Source organism: Macaca nemestrina, chromosome 2, assembly GCF_043159975.1.
Source record: "Macaca nemestrina isolate mMacNem1 chromosome 2, mMacNem.hap1, whole genome shotgun sequence".
NCBI classification, from domain to species: domain Eukaryota; kingdom Metazoa; phylum Chordata; class Mammalia; order Primates; family Cercopithecidae; genus Macaca; species Macaca nemestrina.
The window spans coordinates 85,479,808-85,506,431 of record NC_092126.1 but is presented as its reverse complement, the minus strand read 5'-3'; the positions used below and the strand labels follow the sequence as shown (position 1 = coordinate 85,506,431).

The following is a 26,624-nucleotide window of genomic DNA, read 5'->3' as shown; positions in this document are numbered from 1 at the left end:
TCATTTTCATGATTATCAGTGCTTTTAGAGAAGAATTCAAAACTGTAACTAGATGATGAAAACTTAGAATAGCCATAGTCTAAGAAGCTGATGAATGTTTGCAACTGACAACAAAATGCAGTTATCTCTATTAAACATGGCATTAAGATAACCAAAATTATAACAACAGACTTCTATAATTTATATAATTTGTGAAACATATCAACAAATACCCACAAATGCAACTAAAAGAAGATCTAGTATCACTTATCGTTTGTCAATGTCTTTTACACAGTTTATCAAATAAGCCTAATAATTTAATATCTCTCAAGATGAGAAAAATCTTTTGAGGCTTTCCAGGGGTTCCACCTCATAAATCTCAGTTAAGTTTAGGTAAAAAAGACTAAAACTAGAATTTGATTTTGGGGAAGTTTGTCGAAGATGTTGAAAGTCTCAAGACATTTGATCAAAACAGGATCACAGGTCACTTGTGAAATAATAGTCATTTATGTAACCAGAGTGATAATCAAAAGGCTTTAAAAGGAATACAGAGCTACATGGATTAAAAAACAAAAAAAAACCTTAACCTTTTAAAATCTCAGTTGTTTCTTTTGTATATTACACATATGGGTTTTATTTTAAGTAATCAAAAACCTAATAAAGGCAACACAGGACATTTTCTTGATAAAACATAAAATCTGTTTCTTAGGCCAGTTATCAAAAAGGCAAAGAAAAACTTTCTGCAGTATGATTGTTCCTTCTTGGGGGAAGCTCATTTAGATAACCTGGAAGTTGAGCCAGATGAAAAGAGCACTTGAATTTAATTAGACAAAGGAACAATGTTACACAATAACTGTTAACAATTCAGACACATCACGAAAAGCCACAAGTAAAGGATCAAGGCCTTCAAGATGAACATTTTAGTGTCAAGATATAACAGCAGAGTTACAAACACAGAAAATAGTTATCAAAGCTTATAGAAAAAAGCTGAAGCAAAGAGTTATCAACCTATGCCTTCTCAAAAGGTGAAAAAGCAAAAGGTAGCAATGTATGACCTGAAAATCATGTGCTATGAGACATAGCAGAAGCTGAACCTCCAGCCGGGCATGGTGGCTCATGTTTGTAATCCCAGCACTTTGGGAGACCTAGGTGGGTGGATTGCTTGAACCCTGGAGTTTGAGACCAGCTTAGGCAAAATGGCAAAAGCACATCTCTAAAAATAAATACAAAAAATTAGCCAGGTATGGTGGTGCACACCTGTAGTCCCACCTACTCGGGAGGCTGAGGTAGGACAATCGCTTGAGCCTGGGAAGTGGAGGTTGCAGTGAGTCAAGATTGTGCCACTGCACTCCAGCCCGTGACAGTGAGACCCTGTCACTGAAACACACACACACAAGTTGAACCTGATACTTGAATCTGAGAAATTTCAGGAAAATGCTACCTTAAGAAATAAGGCTGGGTGTGATGGCTCATGCCTCCAACTCCAGCACGGTGGCAGGCCGAGGTGAGAGGATCACCTAACAAAGCGAAACCCCGTATCTACTAAAAATACAAAAATTAGCAGGGCATGGTGGCGTGCGCGTGTAATCCCAGCTACTCAGGAGGCTGAGGCAGGAAAATTGCTGGAACCTGGGAGGCAGAGGTTTCAGTGAGCTGAGATCACACCAATGCACTATAGCCTGGGTGACTGGGTGAGACTACCTCCAATAAATAAATGAATTAATTAATTAAAATAATCATTTTAAATAAAGAAGACAGTATTTTTAACCTGAAATGGGGAAATTAAATAGATGCCAGGAAGAAATGTAGGACAAAACAGAAAACGCCCGCAGTTTAGAAGATGGCTGATAAATAGATTCTGGAATTAAAAATTAAAACCTATTGCAATTGTATTAAAAGCTGATCAATACTTCAAGTAAAACTCATTGTTTTAAACATAGAGATTCAGACTTTGGTCCTAGATCAATCAGTGCACTCCTGACACCAATGTTTAATTTTTAGAAAAACCTTACAAAGAAATCCTTTCCAACCCTGTCAACCTGATGACACATAAACCTTCCTTTATAAAGCCCAGCCTTCATAAACTCTCTGTGACTTGTTTACATCCTTTATCATTTTCTCAAACACCTACTTAGTCCTATAATTTTTCGTTTTTGATATTGGAACAACCATTTTGCCTTAGAACAAAAATTTATCACACACATTTAAAAATTATTATTTAACTAAAAATACATCTTTATATCCATAACTATCTTTGCATCTCTCTCTCTCTCTCTCTCCCCCCCACTAGTTTCTCCTCCAATTTTAATTTTCTTCTTAAATTTATATTTTGAAACAAACTTTAAATAACCTGTGAATTTGACAAAATCATTATTTTTTAATTAAAAAAACGCATTGTCCTCTTATAATGTTATGTGTATTAATAGATCTAAGCATAGTTAGTATTTTTATAAAATTTACGAATCTAAGAACCAGCCTATTTATATTCAGCAATTTGTTTTCATTTTTCTCTTATTTGGATATGACTCAGGCATTTAATGAGCTGTCTATTACTTAATTTAATGTAACATAACTTAAAGATTTCAAATTACTTGCAAAGTTTAGTTATAAATGTTTATCCCATTTACAGTTACATAAATTTTTTAGCAATTATGCCTAGATTCATTATGAAAATTGAGGTATTAGAGCTAGTCATTATTTTAAGTTACTTTTTACTAATCAGAATTATAACCTGTTAATATCAGATATTTACCTAAGTAAGAACCTAAAGTGAAATACATGGGTATGTTGTAAATAACTCAGAAGATACAGCTGTTTTTATTAAATCAATAATATTAATTTAATCTCACATATCAAAGAATTACATGAAGATCATTTCAATTTAGGCTGGACTTAAAGCTCCATGACTTTAAAACATTTGGCAGCAACAAACATAAAACTGTCTAACTACTAATTCCAAGCAAAAATGTATTTTGACAATTTTGAAAGACTTTTTTTTTTTTTTGACAGCATCTCACTCTGTCACCCAGGCTGGAGTGCAGTGGTGCAATCTTGGCTCACTGCAACCTCCACCTCCTGGTTCAAGCGATTCTCCTGCCTCAGCCTCTGAGTAGCTGGGACTACAGGCACACACCACACCACCATGGCTGGCTAATTTTTGTATTACAATAGCATCAAAAAGAATAAAATACTTAAGAATAAGTTTAACAAGAAACCCACAAAGCTTATCCTCTGAAAAACCACAAAATACAGTTGAAAGAAATTAAAAGTAAATAAATGGAAATATTCATAAATCAGAAGATTTAATATTGCTAACATAGGCCAAATGCGGTGGCTCATGCCTGTAATCGAAGAACTTTGAGAGGCCAAGGCGGGTGGATCACCCGAGGTCAGGAGTTCGAGACCAGCCTGGCCAACAAGATAAAACCCCATCTCTACTAAAAACACAAAAAATTAGCCAAGCGTGATGGTGCACACCTGTAGTCCCAGCTACTTGGGAGGCTGATGCTGGGGAATCACTTGAACCCAGGAGGTGGAGATTGCAGTAAGCCGAGATCATGCCACTGGACTCCAACCTGGGCGACAGCGAGACTCCGTTTCAAAAAATAATAATAATATTGCTAAGATAATACTCCTCAAATTGATGTACAAATTCAATAAAATTCCTATACACATTCCCCACAGTTTTTTGTTGTTGTTGTTTTTCGGAAACTGACAAGATGCTCCTAAAAGCTACATGCCAAATTTATGGAACTCAGAATAGTGAAACCAATTCTCAAAAAGAACAAAGTTGGAAGACACATACTTCCCAATTTCAAAACTTAAAGTACAGTAATCAAGGCAGTGTGATACTGGAATAAGCACAGACATAGAGATCAATGAAACCGAACTGAGAGTAAAGAAATAAACCCTTACATTTATGGTCAGCTGACTTTCAGCAATGGTACAAAAACAATTCAGTGGAGAAAGGATACTCTTTGCAACAAACACTGCTAGAATAGATTTCCATATTTTAAAAAATGAACTTCAATCTATACCATGTGCCATGTACAAAAATTAACTCAAAATGGATCATAGACCTAAATGAGTTTTACCTAAAGACTAATCCCACAAACATTCTTAAAGAAAATAAGAAAAAAATCCTTGTGACCTTTGGTTAAGCAAATATTTCTTAGATAAAACTATAAAAGCACAATCCATTAAAATAAAATTTGCTAAATTAGACTTAAAAATCTAGAACTCTTATTTTTTCAAGAAATTGTAAAAAGAAAAAAGCAAGCCAGAAACTAGGAGAAAATATTTGCAAATCATGTATCTTTTTTTTTTTTTAAAGTCTTTTAACTCAAATATATAAAGAACTCTCAAAATTCAATTACAAAAAAAAAAAACAATTTTTTTTTCAAGTAGACAAAAGATTTGAACAGGCATATCACCAAAGAAAGTAATACGACAGCAAACAATCACATGAAAAGACATTTAACATCATTTGTCATGAAAATGCAAATCAAAACCACCAGGAAAGACAACCAAACATCTATTAGAATGTCACAAATTAAAATGACTGGCCAGGCCAGGTGTGGTGGCTCACACCTGTAATCCCAGCACTTTGGAAGGCTAAGGAGGGTGGACAGATTGAGGTCAGGAGTTCGAGACCAGACTGGCCAACATGGTGAAACTCCGTCTCTACTAAAAATACTAAGCTGGGCATGGTGGCGGGTGCCTGTAATCCCAACTACTTGGGAGGCTGTGGCAGGAGAATTGCTTGAACCTGTGAGGGGAAGGTTGCAGTGAACAGAGATTGTACCACTACACTCCAGCCTGGGCAAAAGAGTAAGACTCCATCTCAAAAAGAATAAAAAAGTAAAAAATAGGCCGGGAGCAGTGGCTCATGCCTGTAATCCCATCACAGGCCGAGGCAGGCAGATGATGAGGTCAGGAGATCGAGACCATCTTGGCTAACATGGTGAAACCCCGTCTCTACTAAAAATACAAAAATTAGCTGGGAGTGGTGGCATGTGCCTGTAATCCCAGCTACTCGGAGGCTAAGTCGGGAGAATCACTTGAACCAGGGAGTCGGAGGCTGCAGTGAGCCGAGATCGCGCCACTGCACTGTAGCCTGGTGACAGAGACTCCATCTCAAAAATAAATAAAAAATGAAATCACTGACCATACCAATTGTTGGTAAGGACGTGGAAACTGTGGAACACCACACACTGTTGGTGGGAATGCAAAATAATACAACCGTCTTGCCAACAGTTCGGCAGTTTCTTAGAAATGCATACACCTTGCTGGGTGCAGTAGCTCCACCTGTAATTCCTGCACTTTGGGAGGCCAAGGCAGGCAGACTGCTTGACTCCAGGAGTTTGAGACCAGCCTAGACAACACAGTGAAACCCTGTCTCCACAAAAAAAAGAAAAAAGTAGCCAGGTGTGGTACCACAGCACCAGTAGTCCCAGCTACTCAAAAGGCTGAGGTGGGATGATCACTTGAGTCTGGGAGGTGGAGGTTGTAGTGAGCCAACATTATACCACCACATTCAAGCCTGGGTCACAGAATGAGATACCACCCCCTCCACCAAAAAAAGGAAAAACCTACTATCTGACCTGCCATTCCTATTCCTAGGAATTTATTCAAGAGAAATGAAGGCACATGTCTATACAAACTTGTTCACAAATGTTCACAGCAGCTTTACTTGGAATAGCCAAGAACTGGAAACAACATGAAAATGGATGAATTGTGATATAGTCATACAATGGAAAATAAAAGAAAATTAACTATTGAAATAAGCAACAATAAGGACTAATCTCAAAGTAATTATGCTGAGTAAAAAAAAAAAAAAAAAAAAAAAGCCAGACAAAATATTCCATGTGTATCAAATCATAGAAAGTGCATATAGGCATACCTCACTTTATTGTGCTTTACTTTATTGTGCTTCACATACAGTGTTTTTTCTTTGTTGTTGCTGTTGTTGTTGTTTCACAGATTGAACGTTTGTAAGCAACCCTGTGTCAAGTAGGTCTATCATGTCATTTTTCTAACAGTACATGCTTACTTCATGTCTCTATCACATTTTGCTACTTCTCTCAATATTTCAAACTTTCTCATTATTATTTTATCTGTTACAGTGAGCTGTGATCAGTGATCTTTGATGTTACTATTTTAATTGTTTTGGGACACCACAAACAATGCCGATGAGACATCAAACCTAATTGATAAATGTGTGTGTATTCTGAGAGCTCCACCAACTAGCCATCCCCCCCGCCTCTCTCTCCTCTTGCTTCTCCATTCCCTGAGATACAACAATATTGAAAGTAATAGCCAACCCTACAATGTCCTCTAACTATTTAAGTGAAAGGAGGAGTCACATATTTCTCACTTCAAATCAAAAGCTAGAAATGGTTGAGTTTAGTAAGAGAGGCAAGATGAAAACAGAGATAGTCCTAAAGCTACGCCTCTTGCACCGAACAGCCAAACTGTGAATGCAAAAGAAAAGTTCTTGAAGAAAAATGAAAAGTGTTACTCCAGTGACATGAATAATAAGTAAAACAACCTTATTACTGATGTGGAGAATGTTTGAGTGGTCCAGACAGAAGATCAGACCAGCCTTAACAATCCAGAACAAGCCCCTCTCTAATTCAGAACAAGTTTTTAACTCTCTTCAATTCTGCAAAAGCTGTGGGAGGTAAGAAAGTTGCAGAAGAAAAGTTTGAAGTTAGCAGAGTTGGTTCATGGAAGTTTAAGAAGCTATTTCTATAACATAAAAGTACAAGGTGAAGCAGCAAGTGCTAATGGAGAAGCTACAGCAAGTTATCCAGAAAATCTAGCTAAGATAATTGAAGATAATTGAAGAAGGGAGCTATACTAAACAACAGATTTTCAGTGTAGACAAAACAGCCTTCCAGTAGAAGAAGGTGCTTTCTAGGACTTTCACAGCTAGAGAGAAGTCAATGCCTGGTTTCAGAGCTTCATAGGACAGGCTGACTCTTTTGTTAGGGGTGACTGACTATGTTGAAGCCAATGATCATTGACCATTCTGAAAACACTAGGGCCCTTATGAATTACGCTAAATTGACTGACTGTGCTCTATAAATGAAACAACAAAGCATGGATGACAGCACATCACCATGGTTTACTAAATTGTCTTTTCTTTCTTTTTTGTTTTTGAGAGAAGAGTCTTGTTCTGTCATCCAGGCTGGAGTGCAGTGGCACAATCGGTTCACTGCAACATCCAGCTACTGGATTCAAGCAATTCTCGTATATCAGCCACTGAGTAGCTGGGATTACAGGCGTGCATCATCACACCCAGCTAATTTTTGTACTTTTAGTACAGACGGCGTTTTGCCATGTTGGTCAGGCTGGTCTAAAACTCCTGGCCTCAAATGATCTGCCCACCTTGGCCTCCCAAAGTGCTAGGATTACTGGCATGAGCCACTGCACCCTGCCCTACTAAATCTTTTAAGCCCACTCTTGAGACCTACTGCTCAGAAAAATATTCCTTTCAAAAGATTACTGCTTATTGACAATATACCTGGTCATCCAAGAGCTCTGATGGAGATGTACAAGGAGATTTTGTTTTCATGCCTGTCAGCTCAACATCCAATTCTGCAGCCCATGAATCAAGGAGTAATTTCAATTTTCAAATCTTAAGAAACACATTTCATAAGGCTATAGCTGCCACAGATAGAACAGATCCATCAGAAGAGTCACAAGAATCACTAAGTCAATTGAAAACCTACTGGATGATATCCAAAAGAGCAAAGAGTATTTTTCCAAGTAGAAGTGAGCACTGGGATATTTTAGTTCCAGGCTGCAGTGGACAGCCACAACAAAACCTCTCTTTTATTTTCTTTTCATAAGTAAAACACTAGACTTTAGATTCAGCTGAGATATGGTGTGTTACAAAGCAGGCCTTTCCTACAGGGGTTACAGAGGCCGGCGTTTCTTCCGTTGGTAGGAATGGCGTGAGCTGTATTGTGGGGCAGGCCACTGGTTTGCATGCTGTATCATTAGAGGGCATAAGCCAATTGATCTTTTGCAGTTTCTATTAAACTTGAACTGACGGAAAAAAAAAAAAAAAAAAGAAAAAGAAAACCTACTGGAAAGCATTCACCATCTGGGTTGCCATTTAAGACCTTACATCGGGCAGGTAAAACTGAGAGTGAGAGATAGGAGGCATGGGTAGAGACCTCAGGGAAGTAACTGTCAAGGTTCAGAGAGCCTGCAGTGGTCAGCAGCAGAGAGGTGAGGGAGACAAAACCAAAAGCCAGAGCTCAGCCAAGAAGGAGGTACAAATTAAAACGAAGGAAAAAAAAAAAAAAAAGAACATTTGTCAATAGTGGGAGGTCAAAATATCGACATTAATAGTTTGGAAGAAGTTGATTCCAATCCTTACGGATGACTTTGAGGGGTTCAAGATTTCAGTTGCAGAAGGAATTGCAGATGTGGCAGAAATAGCAAGTGGACTACAATTAGAAGTAGAGGCTAAAGATGGGACTGAATTGCTGCAATCTCATAAACCTGAACAGATAAAAGAGCTGCTTCTTACATATAAGCAAAGAAAGTGGTTTCTTGAGATGAAATCTACTCCTGGTGAAGATCCTGTGAACATTGTTGAAATGACAAGAAAGGATTTAGAATACTACTTAGTTGATAACATGGTGTAAAAATCTAAGAGAACTGACCCCAACTTTGCAGTTTAATATGGGTTAAATTCTGTGCAACAGCACTGCATGCTACAGAGAAATAGTTCATGAAAGGAAAAGTCCACTGATATGGCCAACTTCACTGCTGTCTTATTTTAAGAAAGTGCCGGCCGGGTGTGGTGGATCATGCCTGTAATCCCAATACTTTGGGAGGTTGAGGTGAGCAGATCGTTTGAGTTCAGGAGTCTGTGACCAGCCTGGGCTACATGGCAAAACCCCATCTCTACAAAAAACCATAAAAATTAGCTGGGTATGGTGGTGCACACCTATAATCCCGGCTACTCAAGAGGCTGAGGTGGGAGGAGGTGGAGGCTGCAGTGAGTTGAGACTGTGTCACTGCATTCCAGCCTGGGTGACCAGAGTGAGACCCTGTCTCAAAAACAAAAACAAAAACAAAAAAAAGAGAGAGAGAGAAACAAATACCACAGCCATCCCAGCCTTCAGCAACCACCACCCTGGTAAGCAGTCATCAACATCAAGGCAAGATCCCCCACTAGCAAAAAGACTGTAACTTACCGAAGCCTCAGATAATTGTTAGCATTTTCTTTTTTCTTTTTTTTTTTTTTTGAGACAGAGTCTTGCTCTGTCATCCAGGCTAGAGTACAATGGCGCAATCTCAGCTCACTGCAACCACCACCTCCTGGGTTCAAGCAATTCTCCTGCCTCAGCCTCTCAAGTAGCTGGGATTACAGACACGCACCACCGCGCCTGGCTAATTTTTATATTTTTAGTAGAGACAAGATTTCACCATCTTGGCCAGTCTGGTCTCGAACTCCTGGCTTCATGATCCACCCGCCTCAGCCTCCCAAAGTGTTGGGATTACAGACGTGAGCCACCGCGCCCCGCCTGCTGGCATTTTTAACAATAATTTTTCATTAAGGTATGTACATTAAATTTTAAACATAATGCTACTGCACAATTCACAGGCTATAGTATAGTGTAAACATAACTTTTATACGCCCTGAGAAATGAAAAAATTTACACGACTTGCTTTATTGGGATATTTCCTTTATTGTCACGGTCTGCAACCTAACCCGCAGTATCTGAGGCATTCCTAAATTACAGTGATAGACAGTTGCCTTGGGAAGGGTAAAACAGGATGGGCCAGAAAAAGAGATTACCAAGGAGCATGAGTAAATGTTGGGGGTGATGGAAATGTTCCTCATCTTGATTATAGTGACGGTTTCATGGGAGCATATGTGTGCTGAAATTAATCAAACTATATTTTAAATATGCGTATTTTAAGAAAAAAGCCATATTTGAAGTAACTAAAAACAAATATCTATAACAAATATTGAAAATCTAAGCATGTATAACTGATGTTGCTAGAATCCAATTTTAGAGGTTTTTTTAGTTTGCTTAAATGGCAAGGACTAGTGAATTGGTGCTGTGTCATTATTTTCTGCATCTGACAGGTTACGGTGGTTTTAATCAACCATAATAAGCATTAAATCTCTAGGCTAAATGTTCAAGAATCTTGAGAATTTAGATCTGGTAAAATTCTATAAGGCTTCTAAATCAGCATCACAATTTGACATTAAAATATTAGCTCCTGGCCGGGCGCGGTGGCTCAAGCCTGTAATCCCAGCACTTTGGGAGGCCGAGATGGGCGGATCACGAGGTCAGGAGATCGAGACCATCCTGGCTAACACGGTGAAACCCCGTCTCTACTAAAAAATACAAAAAACTAGCCGGGCGCGGTGGCGGGTGCCTGTAGTCCCAGCTACTCCGGAGGCTGAGGCAGGAGAATGGCGTGAACCCGGGAGGCGGAGCTTGCAGTGAGCTGAGATCCGGCCACTGCACTCCAGCCTGGGCGGCAGAGCGAGACTCCGTCTCAAAAAAAAAAAAAAAAAAAAAAAAATTAGCTCCTATAATTTAACATTTATTGAAAATCTATGAGAAAAGCACTTAGGGTAAGGATATACTAAAAATAGAAGTTCTCAAGAAACTTAAATAATGTCTTACTGATTCAGCCCATTATCCCTCCAGCAGCCAGCTTGACACTATTCTAAAGAAGGCAACAGGTCAAATGACTAATCATTTGCTACTTTTCCTTACTTATTTTATAATCTTTGCTTACCAAAATATATTATATATAAATAACAAATAGTATAGCCACTTGTAGAGTATTCTACACTCCAAACAGATAAATTGAGCAGGTAACAACATCTCAGTTTCTTTTATAAAAATATGAAAATAATGACTGCCTACTTCATAAAGTTGGTTGAAAAGATCAAGGTAAATAATGTATGTCAGAGTATTTTAAACCATAAGGTGTTGAAAAATTACAGAGAATTGCCATCATAATAGTCTCAATACCGTTATCCCGGTCCCAGGGGAAAAAAATCAAAAGCATGATGGCTGGCTGGTGAACGTACAAAATACATAAGCAAAAAAGAAAACAAAACAAAAAAAGTATATACACTTGGCCCTCCATATCTGCAGATGCTGATTGTAGGGGACTTGAGCACCTGCAGATTTTGGTATCTGAGGGAGTCTTGGGACACCTGTTTACATAACCCTTTCAGCAACAACAAAAGCTGCTAATAACTAATTTGAGCATTATTGTCTCAAATAAGAGAATGAGAGAGAGGTCTCCGCTGAATCTCCTCTCTAGAGCTAGTGAAGTTTCTCCTTAAGAGCCCTTCCGGAAGCCTTTTAAGAAACTCTCATACAGAAGCACCCTGGAATCTCAGAAATTAATTAAATCTATTAAATACACTGATACATAAAGTCCACTTAAAGTACCTTCTCTGAGGCGAAACAGAAACAGCCAATAGCAAGAGAGTTTTCCACTCTGCTCCTAACATTTCTGATCAGTCCTGCTTCCAAGTTAGACCTACAGTAAGCAGCCTAAGTTTATGATCAAACTCCCCAGATCAATTTCATTGAATTTATACTTTTAATACATTTCCAACCAATCTTGCCAATTCAATTCCACAGAACTCTAGGTAGAAAACAAAAAGTTTAAAAATTAATATGAAAAAGTATTATAAACCTTTAAATTTCACTGTGGTCACATTCTCAAGTTACATTTGGGCAATCCACATTAATATGAAGACAGAAACAAGCTATGACTAGAGTTATATGAAGAAAATGTCTATTAGGGAATTTGTAACATTTTCAAGTTTCTAAACTATTATTCTCTGTGCACAATAGTTTAATACCTTCAGAAATAAATGTTTTGATTAATGAATGTATTCTTAAAACACTTCATTTTAATGTGTAACTACACTATTAGAAAAATAATTTAGACATTCTACAAAAATTTGCTATTGATACTTTCCTATTTATGATTCTAGTTTTCTATCAATTCCATTCGAAATCTAAGGCACGATCAAAAATTGAAAATAATGCACTTACATCATTACTTCCTTTAGTGATCCAATAGCTTTTTCTAAAGTGCTTTTGTCTGGATTTTCATCAGCTGTATGCTTCTTAAGATCTGTAATAACACAATGTTTTTCCATGCATAAAAAATTCAATGATTTCTCATCTAAGACTAAACTGCTGTCCATCTTGATATAGCTAATTTTTAAAGATAATATTCAATCTTCACTTTAAAAAAGTTTTAAGCACTGTTCCCTAAAAGCTCTCTTATTACACATCTGTTAAGGTTTCCATTTTTACTGACTAAATTTTCAGAATATGTAATCCTGATTTTCTTACACTGCTGTTCCAATCCCTTCAAGTAATACTTGGGGACTCCTAAAGTCCTCAAACTTTCTCCATAGTGCTAAATGAAAACACATGATCCTCAATAAGCTCAGAAATCATAATGTATTTTGTGTTTCATAGTGGGGCCCCTGGCTACATCACAGAGAGCATCTGCTATCTTTAAGCACAGATTTTGGTACCTTAGAGATTTATACTTAACACATTGACTCTTCTAATCCAGGTTGTTTATTTGTGTTCCCTGTGCCATCCTTGGCATATTCTTATCAAATCTATGTTTAATCTAGTACCACTGTCCACCTAATCTCTCATGTGGAATAATAGTAATAAAGCCTAGAAATCATTTTATTTAAACGTTTATGAATTTCTACAAGTACTTAAACAATAATGAAGATATGCAAATTAGAAGAAAACCACAATGTTTTGGAAACCTGAAGTCTGTTCATATATTCTCCTTATAATTTGTAAATCAGAATAGTTTTAAATAGTGGACAAATCTTTTTAAAAGCCAGTAATTCTCAACTATGTAACTCTAAAAAACAAAAAAAAAGTCAAATTTTTAGTTAGTACTATAATTCACATACTAACCAAGATTTTTACAGAAAATAACAGATTAAACAGTCACAAAATTTGCCTCCTTGTCTGCTGTAAATATTAGTGTAGATTTAGCTTAGGAATTAAATATTTTATTATAGACTTTTTCCTGTTTATAATTTAGTTATCCTCCTTTTTTTTTTTTAATTATTTTTAGAGACTGGGACCCTGTATGTTGCCCAGGCTGGTCTCCAACTCCCAGGTTTACCCTCAGTGTTCCAAAGTGCTGGAATTACAGGCTATAATTTTGTTTTCATACTTAAGAATAAAATAAAAATGGATACTGTCCTTAGCCAGCTAAATAGAATATATATACACATTTTTTACCACAGGCAAAATTTATGCATACAAATTATCTGCTGTAAAATTCCCTTCTATTGATATCTATAGTTCAGTTCTAGAATAAACAGGTATGTTTCAAGAGTACTCTGAACAATCTAAGGTCAAAAAAAGTAAGCATAAAGCCAAGTATATAGAACTTTACTAAAATTCAAAAACGGGCTACAAAAACTTGGGACGTACAAATTATCTTCTCCTCGTGATTTTGTGGGCAAATTTTGTATGTACTTGGATGTAAAATGATTTTGAATTAGTGACACACCATGAAATATTAAGAAAACTTTTAAATGAAAAGACAAAATATATACTACTAATCAACAAATAAAATATTTCAGGCCAAGCTGAATTTTAGTAGCACCAGTGACTATTTTTTAAGATAATCCATAAAGTAAAACATATATAAACTTTAATGCTGAAATCTAAGAAACTCTAAAAATGAGAAGAAATTCAACTTTTTTGGAAAAAACAATTCTATTAAAATATCTGACGTAGTTTGAAACAGATCAGACAAGTACCGTTTAAAAGTAATGCAACACTGGGTAACCTCTGTACTGGTCGGATAAGAAGTTCAACAAGGCTCTGCCGTCCACATTCTGGTTTTGCTTGGTTTATCTGAAAAAAATTTATTCAACAATTTCAAAAAAGGTTTTCTGCAAAGATTATATGCCCTACTTTTACTGGATTACACTTTATCATTAGTGTCCCTGATACAAAACTAATAGAGAAGAGGTGGAATTTCTCTGTGGTATATTACTTGGCTGAATAATTTTCCAGGGCCTGAAATGGCCTCTTGGCCAGCCAGTGGTTAACATCTTACATAACATCTTACATAACATCCTCTACACACTCCTATATATCTCACCTTAAATTTCTCTTAAGTCTACATCATTCACAAGAAAAAGCACATTTAATAATATTAATTATGCCAATACCATTAAATAAACAAAGTAAGGAACTGATAAGAAAAAAAATCATTGAAAGCAAAACAAATCTCACTGGAAAATCATTAGGTGTTTTGAAAACTAAAATACATAAAACTTTTTCAAAAACTTTTTGTAGAGATGGGAGTCTCACTATGTTGCTCAGGATGATCTCAAACTCCTAGCCTCAAGCAATCCTCCCTCATCAGTCTCTCAAAGTGCTAAGATTACAGGCTGACACTGGCCAGTGCACCTGGCCACAACTTAAAAAAAAAAAAAAAAAAAAAAAAAGGCCACATATAACATTCTTATTCCTTCAACCACCTCCTGGCACCTAACACTGAATATAACAAACTTTCCAAAGCTAAACATCATGGTCACCCACAAGTACAACTAAAACTAACAGCTATTAATAGATACATTTTACTAAAGTTAAAATTTACTTCATTGTTTCATAATTTTAGTGAATTACTTCAGAAATAATTCTCAAATTTTTATTTGAAAGAAATATACATTACCTTGAGAAAAGCATGAAATCTTGGTTTCTGTTTTTCACATTTAATAATTGTTTCCTTGCTCATTTCAAAGAAGTTTACAAAGGGAGGGTAGGTTTTTACCAAATCTTTTGACTAGAAAGAAAAGGGAAGAAAACATTATTTGTTATGCATTTGTCACCCTTAGAGACAATGTAACTTAAAGTCAAATAATTAATAGTCACAATCTGAAATACTGGATACAAAGTTTAAAGTAAGTTTTGTCTCAAATTAAATATAGGAATTTATTTCATAAATTTCTCAGTAAAGAAATGCTAAACAAAATACATCAATTGGTATACATAGTCTAAAACATGAAAACACCCAGAAAAAAAACAAAAGATATGTTAAAGCTTATTGTATTGATACAAACATGATAAAGAAAATGTCTATGAGTTTAAAAAATATTAATTAAATTACAGCTGATCTATGTAGATTCCAAAAGCATGGTATTTATTCAAAAATCCAAACCGCCATTAAAAGACCAGTTATATTACCCAAAAATGCAAGCAAGAAAAGGAAAAGTGTTGGCTGATTGACAAAATTAAAAAGTATCAAAAAAAAAAAATGAGAAAGGAATTTGTAAATTTTTAATTCTCAACCAAACTGAAAAAACACCTAAGAGATTATTTTGTAAGGTAAGAAGTTAGAGGCCTCAAAAAATAAAAGTATAAATGCCAGTGCTCAAGGCACTGAAACTTACAAATCCTATTTAAAGAGATTCAAAGAAACATATAAATTCTATTCATAGAACCTTGTCGAAATAAATTTATAAAACTTAAGTTGTGTGGTTCTTATCCTAGTAAGAGGCAGTTCATTAGAAGCCTTTAAATAGAAACAGACATGACAGCAAAAAGTGTTATCAACTAAGAAGGGAGAAAAATAAAAACTTCTTTGTACATCTGGTAGAATTCAGCAATACTCACAATAGCAAAGACATGGAGTCAACCTAAGCGCCCATCAATGATAGACTTGATAAAGAAAATGTGGTACATATACACTATGGAATGCTATGCAGCCATTTAAAAAAAAAAAATGCAAGATCATGTCCTTTGCAGGAACACAGCTGGAGCTGGAGGGCATCATCCTTAGCAAACTAACAAAGGAACAGAAAACCAACACCACACGTTCTCACTTATAAGTGGGAGCTAAATGATAAGAAGACATAGACACATAGAGGGGAACAACACATACCTGGGGCCTTTTGGAAGGTGGAGGGTAGGAGGAAAGAAAGGAACAGGAAAAATAACGAATAGGTACTAGGCTTAACACCTGGGTGATGAAACAATCTGTACAATTAACCCCCATGACACAGTTTTACCTATGTAATAAACCTGTACATGTACTCCTGAACTTAAAATGAAAATTAAATAATATATAAAATGAAAATACAATCTGTGGCCATTTATGAAGGGCAAATAACTTGATACATACTAAAACAATTATAGTACAGCATGATAATTGGCATTCTTCTAATAATCTTGAGCCATTAAGGTGTTAAATTGCATATAGAAGGCATGTTTCAGAAGACAAAGAACATTTCCAATATATTTTATAAACACAATCATGTCAGTTTTAAAACCTCTCACATTTAAATAGGTAAATTACATTCCTTGCCAGTCCTTGATGAGATCATATTTTAATCTGAAAACTTAAAAAGGAAATACAATACTTACATATTTCAGAAAAATGTCACCAATGCTTTTGCTCTCATCCCAATTAACTATAAGGTCTTCGAGATCATCCTGAAATAGCACGAGTTGAAATATTTAAAATTAAACCTGACAGCTCCTTATACAACTTTTAAAATTTCCGAGATACTCGTTGGAAAGAAGCACTTTACAAAGTGTCTGAATTTGATGTGTAAAATAATGAACATCCCATTCTTTCTCTTCAACAAGGAATTAACTTTTACTACAAAAAAAAAAAATCCTTTGAAAAATAATTTTTAAAATATAAAGTCAATAAGCCTAACTTTCCAATATGATGTGATAACTCAATATTTTTTTCTTATTAACTATAAAGCTGATCGGTGTTATTAATTATAGAAAACTACTTTCAATCCTGCTGCTGAAGCATCTTATTTAACATCAGTCATTAAAAACTGTAATCTCTAACAGGGGGTCAGTAAATTTAAAAGTATGAATAAATGAGTGTGGCTGTGTTCCAATAAAATTTTTTTTAACCAAAACATGCAATAGGCTGGATTTGGCCCATGAAGCATAGTTTGTTAATTCTTCATGGTCTTTCTAAAATATTACTTCTTTGTAAAAACTTAGAAGAACATTTAAAAGCTTTATAATAAACAAATCAGATGATAACATGAGATGACAAGAAATGATATGCCCTAATTGAAATTCTAAGTGATTTTAAAGTAGACATCAATCGACAAGCTCTTATACTAAAGACCCTCTAAAGTTTCATCAAAGACTGCTGGGACACCCTTTCAGTGGGATCCCTGAGATTAAAATTATTTTTGTAATACTGCTAAAGCATTATTTGACTTTTTCACTCATTCTCTCACAAGTATACAGTTGTTTTCTAGAAGCGACATGATATGTGATATTGCAACAGACTGAATGCAGAAGCAGATATGAAAACCAGTCTTTTATTAAGGCAGACAGTAAAAAAACTACAATACCACCACTCCCCTTACTAATTATTTTTGTTTGGGAAATTATTTTTCTTAAAGAATGGTACTTGTGTTGCCATGTAATTAGTTATATTTTAAGTGAATTAATATAAAATTAGATATCCCACATGCAAAAAGATGAACTTAAACCCTCACGTCAAGCAAAACAACTTTTGAAGAAAACAATCTTCAAAATCTTGAGTTAGGAAAAATATTTTTAGATATGACACTGAAATCACAGTCCATAAAAGAAAAAATGAATACAATGAACTTCATCAAAATTTAAAACTTTTGTATTTCAAGAAAACTCGTATCCAGAATTTATAGAGAAGCCTTACAACTCAAGAAGACAATCCAATCAAAAAACAGGCTATAGACAGTAGCCATTTCACAAAAAATAATATACAAATGGCTAATAACCATGTGAAAAGACACTTATAATTAATCATTAGGGAAATACAGTTAAAGCCACAAGAGATGTCTCCTCACCCACTAGGATGGTTATAAGGTAAGAAAAAAAAGATAAGTGTTTTTCAAGAATGTGGAGAAGTTGCAACTCTCATTCATTACTGGTGAAAATAACAACTGATGGGTCTGAGCTTCTCAAGAGGCTGACGTGGGAGGATCACTTGGGACCCAGAGTTTGAGGCCGGCCTGGGCAATTAGGCATGAACACATCTCTAAATTGATTAATTAATTAACTTTAAAATGATGGGAAAACCCTGGCATTTTCTCAGAATTTTTAAATATAAAACTACCATACACCTCATCAGTCCTACTCCTAGGTATCTACTCAAGAGAAATGAAAACATGTCCACACAGACTTGCACACCACACTCTCACAGAAGCATTATTCATAATAGCCAAAAATGGAAACAATCTAAATGTCTATCAACTCATGAACAGACTTTTAAAAATTAGTATAGTCATATAATGGAATATTATTTGACCAGAAAAAAAGAACTTCTAACATGCTACATTTAGATGAACTAAAAAAAACATGCTAAGAGGAAACCATATATATAAAACCACATACTATATAAACACATTTACACTATATAGTGTATCAAATAGTATATCTATATGCTATGTGTATATACATAGTATCAATGTATAACATATTAAAGATATAAAATGTCTAGAAAACGCAAAATCATAGATGCAGAAAGTACATTAGTGGTTGCCTATGGCTGGGCGTAGAAATAAAGATTAATTGTAAGTAGACATCTTATTTGGGGTGGGTAGTGAAAATGTCCTAGAGTGGATTTATTGTGACAGTTGTACCACTTGGTTAAGTTATTAAAATAACTGAATTGTATCTTATATTTAAATTTTTTTTTTTTTTTTTTGAGACAGGGTCTTACTCTTTTGCTCAGGTTGGAGTGCAGTGGCACAATCACAGCTCACTGTAGCCTCAACCTCCCAAGCTCAAGCAATCCTCCCACCTAACCTGCCAAAGTAGCTGGGACTACAGGCATGTGCCACCACAGTCAGCTAACCTCTTTATTTTTTGCAAAAACAGGTTCTCACTATGTTGACCAAGCTGGTCTCAAATTCCTAGATTCAAGCGGTATTCCTGCCTCAGCCTTCCAAAGTGCTGGGATTATAGGCAGGAGCCACCAGGCCTGGCCTGAATTGTGTATTTTAAATAGGTGAATTTAAAAACATGTAAGATGTACCTCAATAAAGCTGTTAAAAAATAATACATCTTAAATAATATTTTAAAATTTTGAATACAGCAAATACCAATATATAAAATCCACATAAGTAAAACTTCCTCAATTTTTAAGAATGAAAAGGGATTCTAAAGACAAATAATTTAAGAATCACTGTCCTGTATTAGTAGATTCAGTAAAGTTCAAAAAGGAGAAAAACTACTTTCAATAGCATAAAAGTAAACTCAAAGCAAGAATATTTTAACAGCCCACACACATCAAGAACTGGGAAGACTGAACTGTTCAGAATTGCACTTGAAAGAAAAAAAAAAGGAAGAAATATTATAAATAAGTCTAATCTTGGGGCAATACAATGCAGTGAATTCTGGCACTGACTACTGAGGTTTAAATACTGGCTCTTGGGCTTGTTACTTCTGTGCCCTTGGACAAGTTATTTAAGCTATATGTTCCTCAATTTTCTATTCTGAAAAATGAGGAAAGTAATTATTTCTACATCATAGAGGATTTTATGAGCATAACTATCTGTTAGGGATTCCTCTAAATGCTTTACAAGTATTAATTCATAAACCTGTAAAATACTTATATAAGAACATTGCTCTAAGAAAGCAAAATCATCTTTAGGCACTGTGAAATATAGTCTGCTCCGTTTCTGGTTAACTTTTAATTCCTAATGCTTGTTGACTAAAGATTGCTGTCTTAGGCCGGGTGCTGCGGCTCACGCCTGTAATCCCAGCACTTTGGGAGGCCAAGATGGGAGGATCACAAGGTCAGGAGTTTGAGACCAGCCTGGCCAGCATGATGAAACCCCGTCTCTACTAAAAATACAAAAAATTAGCCAAGCATGGTGGCACGTGCCTGTAATCTCAGCTACTCAGGAGGCTGAGGCAGGAGAATTGCTTGAACCCAGCAAGTGGAGGTTGCAGTGAGCTGAGATCATGCAATTGCACTCCAGCCTGGGCAACCAAGCAATACTCCATCTCAAAAAAAAAAAAAAAAAAATTGCTATTAGCTCAGGAACTAAGTAATAAAGGAACTAAGGCTTAGAGAGATTAAGTAACTTTCCTCAAATCACACAGCTGTGAACCAGTATTCAAACAGCTGTGAACCAGTATTCAAATTCAGGATTGTCTGACTCAGATTCCATGTTATTCCACAGTCGGCCCCATTAGAAAGGGGGACTCAGTTTGGCAGGCGAGTCCCCAATAGCTTTATTCATAACACCACTATTTCTTACAACATTTCTAGGGAAAATGCCCGATACAATTTAGGACAGAGACTGAGATGTATTTCCTCCCCCTTGTCTATAATACATCAGAAATTCTCATAAGATTCTCTTAACTTTTCCTCCAAAAGAAAGGACAATTCTACAGTTCTAAGACAAAGCAGATTCCAAAGCCTGGGCAAGAATATTAGAAAAGTGGGGAAGTCATAAACAGATGGGGCTTAAGAAAGCTAAGCTACTTACTTCTTTTCTTCCTTGTTAAGATTTATTCTGCACTGTTAAGTAGGTAGTAACAGTGCAGAATTAATCTTAACCAGGGTTTCTCTTTTGCTGAGCTCACTGCACAGTAAGCCAACATACCTGGGTTCCTAAAACAAGTACACAATTCTTTGAGGCTTACACTAAAATAAGAAAAGATATATATATTAAAACAACAACAACAAAAAAAAGAACTCCTATCAATCCCTCTCTCTTTTGTTTCATCATAGTTGTGTAAAAGTAGAATATTGGTTTATTTTTTGTTTTGTTTTGAGACAGGGTCTCACTCTGTTGCTCAGGCTGGAGTGCTGTGGCATGATCTTGACTCACTGCAACCTCTGCCTCCCGAAGAGCTGGAACTACAGGCATGCGCCACCACACCCAGCTAATTTTTGCATTTTTTGTAGCGATGGGGTTTTGCCTTGTTGCCCAGGCTGGTCTCACACTCCTGGGCTCAGGCAATCCACTCGCCTCGGCTTCCCAAAGTGCTGGGATTACAGACATGAGCCACTGTGCCCAGCTAAGAGTAGAAAATTATACAGCAAGGATTAATGATGTTTAATCCTGAAAAAGAAAAATTCACACTGAGGAAAAGAGAGAGATGTAGATAACAACCTCAAATATTTTCATCTTACTCGAAACATCAGCTCACAAGATCTTGGAAGCAAATTAAGAATGAGGCTACTAAAGTAGTTTACATAATACTTAGATAAGAAAATACACTGAGTGCTAGTCCTGATTTTGAAATTTAAAGGTAACATGACCATCATTCAGTAAACATTTACTGACAGTAATCTAAATGCTAGACACTGGCTGTAAACACAATGGGTAAAAAAGTTTTAACACTACACAAAACTTCTGAAGATTAGTTTACCCAACTTCATGAGTCAGTTATTATTATCCCATTTTATAAACAGGAAAACTGAAGCACTTAAAGTCACCTGCACAGTGGTGTAATCCAAGCACTTTGAGAGGCAGAGGCAGATCACCTGAGGTCAGGAGTTTGAGACCTGCCTGGGCAACATGGTGAAACCCCACCTCCACTAAAAATACAAAAATCAGCCAGGTGTGGTGGTGCACACCTGTAGTCTCAGCTACTGGGGAGGCTAAGGCAGAAGAATCATTTGAACCCGGGAGATGGAGGTTGCAGTAAGCCAAGACTGCACCACTGCACTCCAGCCTGAGCAACAGCAAGACTTCATCTCAAAAAGGAGAAAAAAAAAAAACCTGTTTTTTCCACTACATATTCTTAACCACTATGTGATATTATAAAATAGAGACACCAATGTTTTCAGGAATGCTGTATTGAGATGATATGAAAAACTGTACAAATTTAAGACACATTTACACGGTGTCATTTACATACTAAAAGAATGTACCTCAGCATGATTTTAAAGAAGCAAAATAGCATTAGTAGTTAGGAGAAAAGACTTTGAAGTTACACAAATAAAGGTTCAAGTCTTGGATCCAGCGTTTATTAGATGACTGCCTCTAGAAAATTATTCTCTGTGTGTACTGGTTTCACATCTCTAAAATGTGTACAATAATACCAAGTTTTTGCTCAGTAGATGTGGTAATGCTCAACAGATGCTTGGTTTCATTTAAAACAGGAAAAAAAAAAACTGCTACGTATTAAAAGGACAAAGAAAATAAACCAAAATTTTAGGCATATTTGGATAATGGAATTATGGGTATTTCTCTCCCTTTTTCCTTTTCTCTTGAGTTTTACAAATGTTTGACAGCAAGTACTGGTTTCACAGTAGAAAAGAACATAAGCTTTAAAATGGTTAAATATTTGACAAACCTGAAATCAGCTAAAAAACCAAATAGTTACAGTAAGCTCAGATCAGGCCACTGCACTCCAGCCTAGGTGACAAAAAAAAAAAAAAAAGAAAAAAAAGAAAAAACTGAAAAACTAATAGTTGAAGTACCATCTTACAAAAGAAGCTTAAAGAATTAAGTTACACATAAGAAAACTAAAGGGTGATAAACGTTCAAAGTTTCACTGAATCAAAGAATATGATTTTCTAAATTAAGATTATGACTCTGCAAACATAAAATAACACATTTTGTCATAGAAGGGTGTCCAGACTAGCTAAATAACTGACACAAATTCAAATTGATACACAAATTTAGTGGCAAAACACCAAGACAAAAACCTACTTGACAGGCCGGTCACAGTGGCTCATGCCTGTAATTCCAGGACTTTGGGAGGTCGAGGTAGGCGTATCACTTGAGGTCAGGAGTTAAAGACCAGCCTGGTCAGCATGGCAGAATCCCAGATCCACTAAATATACAAAAATTAGCCAGGTATGCTGGTGCATGCCTGTAGTTCCAGCTACTCGGGAGGCTGAGGTTGCAGTGAGCCGAGATCGCACCACTGCACTCCAGCCTGGGTGACGGTGTGAGCCTCCATCTCAAAAACAAAAACAAAAAACAAAAAAAAAAACCCCACAAAACCTACTTGACCTTCATTCTGCTTTTGTGCCACTCAGTAAGTCTTTTAAAACAAAAAATATTCCAAAAGTACTTTCCTCTTCAAAAATTCAGAATCCTAATTGGAATAGGATTAACTAGCCTGAAACTCTCTAGCTTTCTAAGCTTTTTAAATAGACTCCTTCCAAGTTCTCTTCAGATCTAGAAATTAACTGAAATATGACCAGCAATACCGTTAAAACACAAAATATGAGCAACTGGTAAATGTCATTTTTAATAATTTATAGATCTACTATTTTTTGTTTATAATGCATACTAAAAAACAATCTTATATATTTGAAAACATCCTGTAATTCGGATTGGTTCTTTTATTGGAATGTGGCATAAACATTAATGTGAGTTAATTAGAAAAGAAAACTGATAAACTTTGCTCAAGTACTACATAGATAAAGTAAGAGGAAATAAAACTAAACTACTTACTTAAAAAGTAGTTTAAGAGTTCAGCTAAATCTGTCCAGGAATTATTTTACTGTAAGAGACTGACACCTGGAAATCACAGGCCCTTCACCAAAGGAAAATCATTAATAAGAGGACAGCATTGTCTCACATACTTTTGGCATTTACCTACCTATAAATGGAGAAGGGACTTAAATGAACTCTTAGTCCATTAGAAGTTTAGAGTTTTCAAAACAAGCCAAAGCAAAACAAAAATATACACCCCAAGAGCAAAAGCAATAGGAACATTAAAAAAATAGTACTGGGAGTAACATGTCTCTACAGAATAGATTTTATAAAGCCTTAATTCCTTGTTTGTAGGATTAACTGAAAATTAAAAAACAGCAAACAACGGCTGGGTGCAATGGCTCAAGGCTGTAATCCTAGCACTTTGAGAAGCTAAGGCAGAAGGATCAGTTGAGTCCAGGAGTTTGAGATCAGCCAGGGCAACATAGCAAGACCCTGCCCTATCTCTACAAAAAACTTTTTTTAAAAAATTAGCCAGGCATGGCAGCATGTAACTGTAATCCCAGTTACTTCAGGGGAGGCTGAGGTGAGAGAATCACTTGAGCCCAGGAGGTCAAGGTTGCAGTAAGTCATGATTACGCCACTGCACGCTAGCCTGGGTGAGGGAGTATTCTCCATCTCAAAAAAAAAAAAAGGCAGGGCACGGTGGCTCACACCTATGATCCCCTCACTTTGGGAGGCCGAGGCGGGTGGATCACTTGAGGTCAGGAGTTCAAAATCAGCCTGGGCAGCATGACAAAACCCATCTCTACAAAAAAAAAATACAAAAATTAGCTGGGATGGTGGCACATGCCTGTGCCCAGCTACTCAGGACTTTTAGGCAGCAGGAGAATTGCTTGAGCCTGGGTGGCAGAGGTTACTGTGAGCCGAGATCACATCAATGCACTAAAACCCGGGTGACAGAGTTGACACTATCTCAAAAAACAAACAAGAGCAAACAACAAACATTATGAGGCATTGGAACACAGAAAAATGACTCAAAGTTTTAGGTACAAAACTTATTTAGCTGACCAGAAGTACCTCAAAGATCATTATAAATATGTACAATCTGAAAAAAATTACTAATCTAACATATACAAATTTACCTTTATCTTAGTGTGTACATCAAAGATATCTGGGATGCTACCAAAAATAGTCTTAATCTCCTCTGGTGCAAGGATACGTCCACCACATTGTCCTTCCTCTTCCAATGGTACTTGAAATAGCTAAAGGAGAAAAAAGACTAGTTTAAGTAGATTGTGGGAAAAAGGAAAGACCTAAAATATAGACAGTGATAGAGGAGACATAAGATGTTAATAGAGAAGGAAGTAATAATAAAAAATATTCTCCCTAAATTTGAGACATTTTCCCCATATTTTCTATTCTATTTTATTCTATGTACTCTATTTATATACCTGTGCATATGTATATACATATGCTCTTGTCATGAAATGTCATTAGAAGCAAATAAAAGTTCACACAGTTCTGCAATCAATCATTAAAATCATTAGTATGATACAAGAGTAATTTCTACTTTTGTATTTAAGTTACTAAGGATGAAAGCAACAAGCAATCTGTTGCCTCCAGACATACTTAACACATGTGCTAAATGTTTTAAAATTTTTAGAAGCTTGGCTTGGGGGAAAGACTGGATTTGAAGCTAGAAGATCTGTTTGTATCTACGTTGCTGCTCATATCAACCTAAAAAATAAAAGAAGAAAACTAAGAACTAATAAATGAGTTTGGCAAGGCCATAAGATACAAGGTCAGAACATGCATATGTGTGCACAGACACAAATCAATTTTACTTCTATATACCAGTAACTTACAAATGGAAAATTTAGAAAGTAGTATCACAATAAAAAATCAAAATACTTAAGTATAAATATAATAAAATACGTTCATGATGCTAAACACTACAGTATACTGATGAAAGAAATCAAAGACAACCTAAATAAATGTAGACATATGGTCATGGATTGAAAGAATCAACACAGTAAGAATGTCAATTCTCCCTCAAACTGATGTATAAATTTAATGCCAATCAAAGTTCCAGGACTTTTTGCAGATATAGAAAACCTGATTCTAAAAATTTATACAGAAAGGCAAAGAAGCTTCTTACTGCAAAGCTGTGGTGTTCTAGATTGTATGGTATTTGTGAAGGGAGAAACATACATAGATCAATAAAACAGGGAATTCAGCAACAAACTCATGCAAATACGGTCAAGTAATTTTAGGCAAAGGTACAAAAGCAATTCAATGCAGGAAGGATAGTCTTTCAACAAATGGTATTACAATACCATCTGCCATAAGCAAAAAATGAATCACAGCCTAAATATAAAACTTTATACAAAAATTAACTAAAATGGGTCACAGACATAAACAAAAAACCTAAAACTATAAAACTTTTAGAAGAAAGCAGAGGAGAAAATCTTCATGACTTAAACTTAGGTAAGGAGTTCTCATACATGATATCACAATCTATGAATGAAAAAACTGTTAAATTAGACTTGAATAAAAATTTACTTTTCTTCAGCAAAAGACACTTGAGAGAATTAAAAAAATATGCTATGAACGATGAAAAAGTATTTGCGAGTCATGTTTGACAAAGGACTAGTATCCACAATATATAAAGAATTCTCGGCCAGGCACGGTGGCTCACGCCTATAAGCCCAGAACTTTTAGAGGCCGAGGTGGGCAGATCATGAGGTCGGGAGATTGAGATCATCCTGGCTAACCCAGTGAAACCCTATCTCTACTAAAAATACAAAAACAAAATTAGCCAGGCGTGGTGGTGGGCACTTGCAGTCCCAGCTACTTGGGAGGCTGAGGCAGGAGAATGGCGTGAACCCGGGAGGCGGAGGTTGCAGTGAGCTGAGATCACGCCACTGCACTCCAGCCTGGGCAACAGAGCAAGACTCCGTCTCACAGAAAAAGAAAAAAAAAGAATTCTCCCAGCCTGGCCAATACGGTGAAACCCCATCTCTACCAAAAGATACAAAAATGAGCCAGCTGTGGTGGCGCATGCCTGTAGTCCCAAGCGCTCAGGAGGCTGAGATGGGAGAATCACTTGAACCCAGGAGGCGGAGGTTGCAGTGAGCCAAACCAAGATTGCACCACTGCACTCCAGCCTGGGCAACAGAATGAGACCCTATCT

The 26,624-nt window shown here is 36.1% G+C and overlaps 1 protein-coding gene across 9 annotated transcripts in view; it reads right to left on the bottom strand.

Annotated features, from left to right (window-relative positions):
* LOC105465605 (epithelial cell transforming 2) overlaps positions 1–26,624 on the bottom strand; it is a 109,634-nt gene that overhangs the window by 61,907 nt on the left and 21,103 nt on the right. For all 9 annotated transcript variants that reach the window (XM_071091249.1, XM_071091248.1, XM_071091247.1 and 6 more), the window contains 5 exons: positions 24,574–24,693; positions 16,419–16,487; positions 14,728–14,838; positions 13,805–13,901; positions 12,045–12,126 (listed from right to left, as the gene is read on the bottom strand). In XM_071091249.1, coding sequence (XP_070947350.1) covers positions 12,045–12,126; positions 13,805–13,901; positions 14,728–14,838; positions 16,419–16,487; positions 24,574–24,693 — 479 coding nt within the window. The remainder of the gene's footprint in view (positions 1–12,044; positions 12,127–13,804; positions 13,902–14,727; positions 14,839–16,418; positions 16,488–24,573; positions 24,694–26,624) is intronic.